The sequence below is a fragment of the Hipposideros armiger genome, unplaced genomic scaffold (genome assembly GCF_001890085.2).
Source record: "Hipposideros armiger isolate ML-2016 unplaced genomic scaffold, ASM189008v1 scaffold_508, whole genome shotgun sequence".
Lineage (NCBI taxonomy): Eukaryota > Metazoa > Chordata > Mammalia > Chiroptera > Hipposideridae > Hipposideros > Hipposideros armiger.
The window spans coordinates 1201098-1212098 of record NW_017731858.1 but is presented as its reverse complement, the minus strand read 5'-3'; the positions used below and the strand labels follow the sequence as shown (position 1 = coordinate 1212098).

At 41.7% G+C, this 11001-nt stretch overlaps 1 protein-coding gene across 4 annotated transcripts in view; it reads left to right on the top strand.

The window, feature by feature from the left end:
• Window positions 1–9482, top strand: part of SEPTIN6 (septin 6) — a 66957-nt gene extending 57475 nt beyond the window's left edge. For 2 of the 4 annotated variants that reach the window (XM_019667856.1, XM_019667858.1), the window contains one exon: window positions 8481–9482. In XM_019667856.1, the coding sequence (XP_019523401.1) occupies window positions 8481–8490 (10 nt within the window). In that variant the 3' untranslated portion in view covers window positions 8491–9482. Of the gene's footprint in view, window positions 1–6098; window positions 7494–8480 lie in introns of those variants that run through there. The other 2 variants (XM_019667857.1, XM_019667855.1) reach the window with 2 other exon arrangements.
• Window positions 9483–11001: the final 1519 nt, after the last annotated feature.

The window sequence follows — 11001 nt, the reverse complement described above, 5'->3', positions numbered from 1 at the left end:
TCCACTCCCACACTATACGCCACATCCCGTGACTATATATATATATATATATATATATATATATATATATATTCAATTATAGTTGACATACAATATTATACAACATCAGCTTCACATGTACAGTGCAGTGATCAAGCCTCTACCCCATCCATGAAGTGGTCTTCCTAACAAGACATGTGACCATCTGACACCCTGCAAAATATTTACAACATAATATTCCTCGAACTGTCTTTCATATCCCTGTGGCAATATTGTAGTTACCTATTTATGCTGTCTAATCCCTTCCCCTTCTCCCTCATCTCCACCCCCCTCCCAACTAGCAACCATCAGTTGTTCCTCTATATCTCTGAGACTATTTCTGTTTACTTTGCTTGTTCATACCGTTTTTCAGATTCCACATAGAAGTGAGATCATATGGTATTTGTCTTTCTCTGACTGACTTATTTCATTTAACATAGTAGTCTCTAGGTCCACCCATATCGTTGCAATTGGTACGATTTCATTCTTCTTTATGACGGAGTAATATTCCATTGCATAAACGTACCACAGTTTCTTAATCCAGTTGTCTACTGATGGGCATTTCGGTTGTTTCCAAGTCTTGGCTATTGTAAATAGCACTGCAATAAACATAGGGGTGCATATAGTTTTTCAATTAGTGTCCTCGGTTTCCCTGGACAGATACCCAAGAGTAGAACTGCTGGGTCATAAGGTAGTTCCATTTCCAGTTTTTTGAGATACCTCCATACTGATTTCCATAATGGCTGCACCAATCTGCAGTCTCACCAACAGTGCACCAGGGTTCCCTTTTCACCACAAGCTCGCCAGCACGTGTTGTTTGTTGATTTATTGATGATAGCCATTCTGACTGGAGTGAGGTGGTATCTCATTGTGGCTTTTATTTGCATTTCTCTAATGATTAGCAAGGTTGAACATTTTTTCATATGCCTTTTGGCCACCTGTATGTCCTCTTTAGAGAGAAGCCTCTTCATATCCTCTGCCCATTTTTTAATTAGGCTGTTTTTTTTATGTTGAGTTGAATGAGTGTTTTATAAATTATGGATATTAACCCCTTATCAGATATATTGTTGGCAAATATCTTCTCCCATTCAGTAGGCTGCCTTTTTGTTTTATTGATGATTTCCTTTCTTTTGCAAAAACTTTTAAGTTTGATGTAATCCCATATGTTAATTTGTTCTTTTATTTCCCTTGCCCGAGGGGATATCTCAGTAAAAATATTACTCAGAGTGATGTCTGCAAATTTACTCCCTATGTTTTCTTCTAGGAGTTTTATGGTTTCAGGTCTTACATTTAAGTCTTTAATCCATTTTGAATTTGTTTTCATATTTGGTGTAAGTAGGTGGTCCATTTTCAGTTTTTTGCATGTCAGTCCAATTTTCCCAGCACCATTAATTAAATAGACTAGCTTTACTCCAATGTAAATTCTTGCTTCCAGTGTCATAGATTAAATGACCGTATATGGATGGGTTTATTTCTGGATGGCCATTTTATCCTTAAAGAGCCTTAATCATTACTTGCAAAATTAACTAGACTGTAGTGAGAGGGAATCGGTTGGGTTCAGCAGACCTGTCTTGCAGTGTCTCTCATAGTGGCATTAACCTCTGGTTTGGGAATGTTCCCAGCCACCCGAACTTGCTTCTCTGTCTCCCTCTGGTGGCTATCCAAGGGATTCAAGTTCTCAAATTTTTTTGGGCTATGTAACCCCTCAAAACGATCATGAAAGTGGAAGAAAATGAAGAGTTCTCAGATATTATAATGACTTCCTTACATTTAATTCTACAAGTACCAGCTTTATGAACACCTACCTTTGCTGAGATGAATTCCTGAGGGCTAGGTGTTGTATCTACAGAAGTGAGTAAAGCAGTCCCTGGCATCACGTAATTTATAGGTTGGTTATAGCAATGATTAAGCACCTTCGATCTGTTCTACTAGACTCAGGTAGTAGATAGGGAGGGAGCATAAATATGTTAAATTTGACACAATTAGACTTATTACTGTTCTTTAAACTTTACCACAGAAACTTTCAAACGGAACAAAGGAAGAGAGAGGATAGCTCAGTGCAGCCCCAGGTACCCACAACCAAGCCCCCAAACAACTGTAGACATAGGGCCAATCCTGTCCCTTCTATTACTCCAAACCTGCTGGATTATTATAAAGCAAATCCCACGTCATTTCATCTGTAAATATATTATTAGCATGTATCTCTAAGAGATGATGACTCTTTAAAAAAACAAAAACATAACCACAATGCCACCATTATCACAAAATTAACAATTTATTAACATAATATTCATAGTCAGTGTTCAGAATACCTCAGTTGTGTCATAAATGCCTTTACATTTGGTTTGTTTAGCTCAGGGAATATAAACTATTGAGAAGGCTTCTCCCCACTCACCAGTATAGTTTGTATTTTAAAAGGAGAGCCTGCTGTTCATCACCAAACTGATTGCTACAGCTACTGCACTGGGGACGTCAGGCAGATGGCAAAACATCCTATTTTCAAGCAAATCCCAATGAGGAAGTCCATAGAGGTTTCTGAAACATAAGGTCAATGAAATTGAGCCAAAGGAAACAACCCTAAAAGAACAATGAAAAGATTTATTGTCTAGGTTAAAGGCAAGTCTTTAGAGCTCCTGTTAGTTGACTGGGATTAAACAGCAGATTTTCATTTAGGAAGATTATCACTTCATAGAGTGTCTGTCCACTGCTGAGGTCCCAGTGCCTAGCAACATGTCTGACACCTGTAGAAGCTCAGTTCATATGTATCTTCTTTGTTTCCCCATTTTCAATGAGGAGAGCAGGAAAGATGTATCCTGGTAAGTTAGATTTCAGTTGAAACTGAATTAATGTGGTTTGACTCAATTTGGTTCAGGTTTCCCTGAGTAAATCACTGTTAGTGGCCATTACTAAAATGAATTCTGGCAAAACTATAATTAGAGCCTTACTTTATAAGTGAGAGACAATTGGCAAACATCCAGGACAGCCAACCCCAACCCAAGTGGATTGGCTTTTCCTGGCAGGCTTCTCCCCACCAGACCACAAAAGCAGTTCCAAACCACATAGTGGAAAGAGGCCTTGTCGCCCTCAGATCCGAAAGCAGCAAAGGCAGTCTGTCCCCTCCCCAAAGCTCTCATTCCTGAGGTAGGTCACAAAAGCCACCTCTCATTAATCAGAGCAAAGCCTACTGTTCCTCACTGGTTTTGAAATTGCTTGAAGCACTACTTGGAGCTGTCTGCAACTGTAAGAGAAATAATTATCCTGTGACCTGTACATAGTTGTAGATACTATATCTCAATGGTTACTGACACTTGACCTTTGAGGGGTGCATGGTATTACATATGAAAGAGTATACACATATCAAAGTACGTCAGCCTTCCTGTGAATCCCAGAACATAGGCCATTGCAGTGTTGATTAGGTTTCCCTTCCCCTAGAAAGTAGACAAAATAAAATAGGAGGTGAATTCATGTAACATTCTAATACTTTTCAAAGTATGATATCTCATTTTTGCCTTATACTAGTCCTGTGAGGTAGAGAAAGAAGGAATAATCTTCAGTTGAAAAGATGAGTAAATGGAGAAGTGGGGAATTTAAGAGACTTACCAAGGATTACACATTAAGTTAGTGGCAGAACTGGAACAAGAATGTAGAACTCCTAATTCGAGAGAGAGAAAGAGAGAGAGGAGAGCGAGAGTGAGAGCTAAAGAGAGAGAGAGAGAGAGAGAGAGAGAGAGAGAGAGAGAGAGAGAGAGAGAGAGAGAGGAGAGCGAGAGTGAGAGCTAAAGAGAGAGAGAGAGAGAGAGAGAGAGAGAGAGAGAGAGAGAGAGAGAGAGAGAGAGAAAAGTGTGTGGATGTATTCACTCTGAGGAAGTGACTGTACAAACATATATTCCCATATGCATATGTTTTTAACTATCCCTTCCAAATATCTAATACTCTTTAATGAGATAAATGTATTCTTCAGGTAAAAAACAGACTTAGAGCCACAGCCAAGGAGTTCTTGGGAACACTGTGGTGTGATTAAACAGCTAAGGGATTCAGGCTCTAATTCTGGCTGTGACTCTTTCTTTGTGATCATGGGCAAGACAGCTGATTTCTTTGTTTCTCAGTCTCCTCAAATGTCAAATGAGGATTGACACTACTAGCCCTGTTTATGTCACAAGGATGAAGTTTAAATGAAAGAAAGGTGAAAGTGCTATGTGAACAGAAACCAACAATGGATTTCTATAGTTCAGGTTCTCAGATAATTGTGGTTATCTTCCCCAGACACTTTTCAAACAGCTCTTGCCCATGGATACCAGTTAGCTGACTGAGACTGCTCCGAAGGTTACCTGAGGTGAAACCTCAATCTCCTCTGCTTTCCCTATGAGACAAGGCAATCAGTAGGTGAGAGCCTGGTGCTCTATCCAGTGGCCAGAGGCCACCTGGAGATTTGTTGAAGGTATTCCTGCACAAAGTGTCTGGGTGGAGGGAGGGGGCATTAGTCAGGACCTAGCAATTAAAAGAGAGAAAGTATTCCTGTAGCTATTGATACTTATTTTGCTAGCTAATACCACTACTCGCGAGAAAGCATGTTCCCAGGAGTCAATGTAATAGGACCTTAAGACCATCTAACATAGCTATGTATTCTAAATTATCTATTAGTCATCATGACACGCAATTTTCTTCTAACTTTTTTTTGGACATTAATCCACTTATTCATTAACTCCACTTCTCTTTTTATTTTCTGTTTGGGCTTCGTGTAGATGCCCTTTTCCTGCGTAACAGAGCTTGGTCTCTCTTTCTCTAATTACCCCCCTGGGGTCCATACAACTCCTGCCCTCCCCGCTCTTTCTGCTAAGGTTTATAGAAGCCTGAGAGTCGAGGATAGTATCTGACCTCTGGTCAAGCCAGCAGTCATGTGATGCATCATGTATCCCAGTCCCCCTCCTAGCGCCCCAACCACCCACTCCCTTCCCCCATCTTCGCCAGACTGTAACATGTTTAGGGGGTCCATCTGCTACTCTCTACCATCAGCTTCCCTGTTTGAACTCTTTCCCGTTTGCCTCCTTGTGTTACTTGCATCCACCATGGCTGGGTAAGCACCAGTCAGCACTGCTTTCCCCCTTAGTCTTCAGTCACTGGGCTTACCTGAGCATCCCCTGCCCCAAACAGGAGCAACAGCCCCTTTTTAGAGGGCTCCAGAAGGAGATCTTTGGTGCCTTTTCTTTTTCGCCTCACAGCCCAGCCCTTTCCACTTTTTTTTTTTAGCTGAGCCATCCTGCCACCTGTTGGCAGCTCAGCGGCTGCTCAGCTCCGGCCGGGAATCAAACCACTGTTGCTCAGATCTCACACTCTTGAGCGAGCTCTTAACCAATTGAGCCACTCGGCTGGCTCTAACCCTTTCCACTTTTGATTCACTCAAAGTAACTGGATTCAAACTGTGTTAAAAATCCAGAACAAGTTTATTTACACCAAGCCCTTCTCAGAAACCATGACTGCTGAAGAAAATAACAAAAATTGCCCATCTCTGGGTACCCCACAGATGCTGAAGTGAGAATAAATCTGAATATTATTACCAGCCTAGTGTCTTGAATGATAGACTTATGGAAATCTTCTGAGGTGTCTTGGCATCCCCTCTGTAACCTCCCTTAGGGCTCCACACAATGCCTAAAAGGCAGAGCCAGTAGCAGATATAATAACCCCCACGTCATAAACTGCCAAACTGAGTGATCAAAGAATCAGTGTTTTCGGTTTAGTTTTGATGAGTCTTCCAGTCTATTTATTTGGTGAATGTGATAAGATTTAATCTGTATGTTGTATGTGTCCCCCAATAAGAAGAGGTGAGACTATCAGCTGGAAAGGGGAAAAGACGTGTTGTTTCTCAGAAAGTCCCTAACTGTATCGCCAGTCTAAAGATTTGATATTTAAAAAATATTCGAGCCCTAATTTTGATAACAGCTTTGGGAAACCCTTTGACATAGAGAGTCCTCCATTGTTGCGCACAGTGGCCTTTGGTATTTGGCCAGTGAGAGAGTGAGAGCTGGAGGTGACCTGGCAATGATCTGTGGCTAACACGCCCTTTCTCTGCCCTTCCTTTGCAGTAATCCATGGCTGTGTACTGAATAGTATTCCCTGCTACAGCTGGACTGGACTCCATTTAGCTTTTTAAGCCAAGGTTCCTATTTTAACTGACAGCTTTCCTTCGGGGTGCCAGGCAGCCGGGTCCCCCTCTCCTGCCATGTACTTCCACTTCAAGCCCCCCCTCTTCTTTTTAAGTTCTGCCTGCCAGTCCCACTGACACTGACCATGACCTTCATCTTCTTTTTTATTTTTTGAGGTGGTTTTTTGGTTACTTTCTTTCAAAACACAGTCTAACAAGGCTATGCCAAATATTCAGGCCCTTTTGAAGTGTTTAGAATGGGGAGAGGGTTTCTCTCTTCAATAATAGACAGTAATAGGCAGCGAAAAGTAGAAAAAAATGAAAAGCAAACGTATGCACAAAGTTGATTTTGTTGGCAAAACAAGAGTGCAGTTTTGATATGTATTGTCTGGTGAGTAGCGGATCGGTTAGTGGCCAGAGGTAAGTATGAAGGGATTGCTGCCAAAGCATAAGCTAGTTTCTTGAAAAATCCAAGTCTCATAGTGGAGCATTTTAGGAGACCCTATGCTTGGCAGTTTAAAAAAAAACAAAACAACTTGGATACTCGGCCAATAGCTCAGAGATGCTAAGTTAGGGCTGTCAAGTCTTCTTGGGAAGGGCATCTTATTTGCAGCTTTGATACTTTCTTGTCCAGTGTCACAGCTGCTTCCCATGTATCCCAAACTTAAAACAACCACCAGTCTCCATCTCTCTGGATAATTACTTGCATCACAAATAGAGCCCTCATTTGCATTTGTTTACAGATTAACTACTTGAGGATTTAGGAGCTCTGAAAACTTCAAAATTTTGACAGCCTTCCACCATCTTCAGAGACTATGCAGGGATTTTGTATCCCGGGATAAATTTTGGTCCGCAAGACAGACATAACCCACTTTTTTTGTAAGAGGAAATTGAGGCCCAGAGAAGTGAGGGACTTGCTGGAGATCCCAACCCTGTTTCACAGCAGAAGCCAGGCTAAATTCAGTGTCTCCTGACTGCCGATCCATTTCACAAAGGGATTCAGTCTCTTCATGTGTGTCCCTGGAGAGAAGGTTTTTTGATGCTCAGAGAAACCGAATAGTTAGTATTAGAGGGTCTTTGAGGGTTTTTTTGTCCCATAGAAAAATATCCAAGGATGTGTGGGTAGGGGCAGGCAAAGCAGAAAAGTCCAGACCAGCTCCTGAGCTGAGTGCTTCTGCTGACGGTAGGGATCACCAGCACCTGTTAGCTGGTCAGCTTTCCTGGAAGTATGGAATGGGGCCCAGGCATGCATATGTTTAACAGATGCCCTAGACCAGGGGTCGGCAAACTGCGGCTCGCGAGTCACATGCGGCTCTTTGGGTATGTTCTTTCTCAAAAGTTTGCTGACCCCTGGAAGAGCCAATCCTGTCCCTCAGAACAATTTAAAAATTATTTGAGAGCCATAAATATATTTTTACATAATCACCATTATGTGAGTAATATCCTTTACAAATTTTATAAATGAAACTATGATAGTTTTATTTTCATTTTCAATTTTACTTCAGAGCCACATGTACGAACCCAAAGAGCCGCATGTGGCTCGCGAGCCACAGTTTGCTGACCCTTGACGGCTCTTCCGTCTCAAAAATTTGCCGACCCCTGCCCTAGAAGATCCTTAGAATCACAAAAGTTTGATAAACAAAAATCTAACATGTGAGCGAGGATAAGGCCTTTTGGAAGTTGATCAATGCTATGAAAAGAATTAAAATCATTGTTTTATTGGGTAGTTTCCTCACTGTAGACAGAAAGGTTTTTTTTTCTTTCAGTGAAAAGGCTTTTTAATGAATACAATTGTTACTGTTGTTGTTTTTTTTAAATACCCAGCTACTCTGTTTACTTCTGATAAAACAAAACCAGTCATTAGAAATGGTCAGTGCTTTTATTTTTCCAGAATGGAATGGAATGGCATTCCTGAAAATTCCCCACGTATGTACACACACACACACACACACACACACACACACACACGCACACGCACGCGCGCACACACATACACACCTCATTTCTCTTAAGCCAAGAAGTTTGCTTTTCCTAGCTGCAGTACAGATCACTTTCTTTTCTCTTTTAATCGTTTGGCATTCACATGGCTGTTAATATGTACTTGTTTTCAATTAAAACAAGAAGTTTTAAACCGGTGTGTGGTGTTCTTAAAACCTTCTCAGCAGATTTCCTGGTGGTGATGGTCCCTCAGTGACCCCACTTCTAACCTGTCCTCTGCAAGTATCATCTGTGCTACCTCACACTGCCCCTCCCTTTGCCCTTTGAATGTTCTTTTTCTTTGGCTAATTTCATGTTTTCTTTCTCTTTCTCTCTCCCTTTCCAGCTTTTTTTAATCTTGTCTTCAGCAGCTGCACTAAGTTTAAAGGAGAAGACTGTCATTATAGAAGAGTTAGGGTTCCATGTTGTCTCAAACCAGAAACCAACAAATTCCCTCTTCCTCCAAACTGCGCGCACACACACACACACCACACTCAGCAAGTGTTCATGTGTCCCTGTGTCCAGGCAAGAAGCTCCCTCCTGAGTTACATAGTATTTTAAATGGAAGTGTCTTATCCTAACCTAACAAGGCAGGAAAAGAACCATCAGAGCTGGAGAATGGACCAAATGTAACTTCAGAGAGACAACTGCAGGATGATTCACCCAAGTGTAAGTGACTGGGGCAGGAAACCTCACCTGTGGGTGTGGAAGTGCTGTTCACAAGTTTTTGTTTGATTTTTTTTTCTTTTCTTTTCAAATACAAATTATCCGGTTCAGTGGGTTGACTGTTTATTGCCACTATTAAACATTTCTGAATATGGAAGAGAAAGTCAAGTGACACTTGCATCTTCTTCAGCATTCATAGACCTTCTGCAGACCCCCAGCAAGGGGGAAAATGGATCCACTAACACCTAGTGTAGAAGGGAAAGGAGGGAGGGGTTTTAAGCTTAGTGAGAGCAAAATTTACTTCATTCAACCTTCCAAGGTCAGCTAGGGATTTGAGAGAGGTTTCTGCTCAACTTGGGATCTGGAGGGACAGATATGATGTTGATAAATCTTCCTTGAATTCATTGGTTTAACTTGCATCAAAATACCATGTGAGTATGCTCATTCCTAAATATCCCCATAACCATCGCCATCTCACTGTCCAGTGTCTCTTGAGAGAGTCGTTTTTGCATGTTTGTTTTTCCTTTCTTCTCCTTTATTGTTTTTGCTCAAAGCTGTGACCAGTCACTGCCCCTCTGGGGCTTTCATTCACCAGGAGAAACATCCTGAAACCAGCACTGTTTAGCTTGATACCTTTCTAATGCCCATGTCAATTTTCAATAAAATTCAAAGAAATGCTCAATGGCTGTGTGATCTAATCTTAAACCATTAGGTGAGGCAGCCCATCATGGTTTGCCTTAGGAGAAATGGGTGGCTGACTTCCAAGTGGGTGACTTGAGGGCCTCAGGGAGGCACCATCAGCCCATATGCAACCTTTCAAGGTGGGCTGCTGTGCCCGGTTCCTCAATCTGAGCTTGAAATTCCCACAGGGTGGGGTGGGAATGAACAGGAAGTCCTCTACTTTTCCTTCATTAGCGTGGATTTAACTGACCCGTTGGGCTCTTGATCTAGGATAATCGATGGAGGAAGTGGTGTGCAGATCCTAATGAACAAGATTATTTTCTTATTCAATTCTGTGATTGGAGATTCCAGAAAATTCATGGATATGACTGTTCTTCATGACTCAAAAAGCATTCTACAGATAGCAAGTAGTATTTTATGTCTTGGATATACCAGGGAGGGAAGCTCCTATCCTCACCTCACCACCCCAGCATTAAAGTGGGCAAGAGGGAGAGTGGTCAGCTTTCATAAGTTCGCTTGCCTTGGAGGTGAATCTTCCTTTCCTTGGCTTCATTTCCCGGATGGCCAGATGCTGTGGACAGGAGAGATTGGTACCCAGGCCTGAAGGAAATGACACTGGCCTGCGTCTGGGCTGCTCGCACACTAGGGGCAGCCGAGTGATACAACAATTGCCTGTGACATCACTGAGTAGCAGCAGGCACTGAGGTGTGGAACAATATAGGCTCTGGAGCCAGACAGTCTTGCTAGCTGTGGGTACTGTGGGCAAGTTGTGTTAAAAATGTCCTTGTAAAACGAATATCAGTAACTCCCTTATAGGGTGATTGTGAAACCTACATGAGCGAATGTAAATTAAAGACCGGGGGTTTCATAAACGGTATCCTTTATTAAGAATGGAGTTTCCCCTTTACTAGAAGTATTTTAGGTTTCTCTAATCCACCGTTTCTCAACCTCAGCACTACTGACATTTGAGGACAGGTAATTCTTTGTTGTAGGGACCTATGCATTGTAGCATGTTTAGCAGCATCCCTACCCATTAAATGTCAATACCACACCACACCACACCACTCTACCCCCAGTTGTGACAGCCAAAAATGCCTTTTGCCAATGCTAAATGTCCCCTGAAGAGCAAAAAGTTCCATATTGAGAATCATTGCTCTAGGCCAGGGGTCGGCAAACTTTTTTTTGGTAAAAGGCCTGCTGCTAAATGTTTTAGGCTTTGCGGGCCATGTGCTCTCTGAAACTATTCAACTGTTACTATAGCACAAAAGCAGCCATAGCTGATATGTAAAAGGATGAATGTGGCTATGCGCCAATAAAACTTTATTTACAGACATTGAAATTTGACATTCACTCACAAATTTCACTTTTACGTGTCCTGAATTATTATTCTTTTGATTCTTTTCAACCATTAAAAAATGTAAAAACCATTCTTAGCATGAGGGTCATACAAATACAAGTAGTGGGACCAGATTTGGCCTGTGGGCCATAGTTTGCTTACCCCACCTCTAATGCATTTTAGT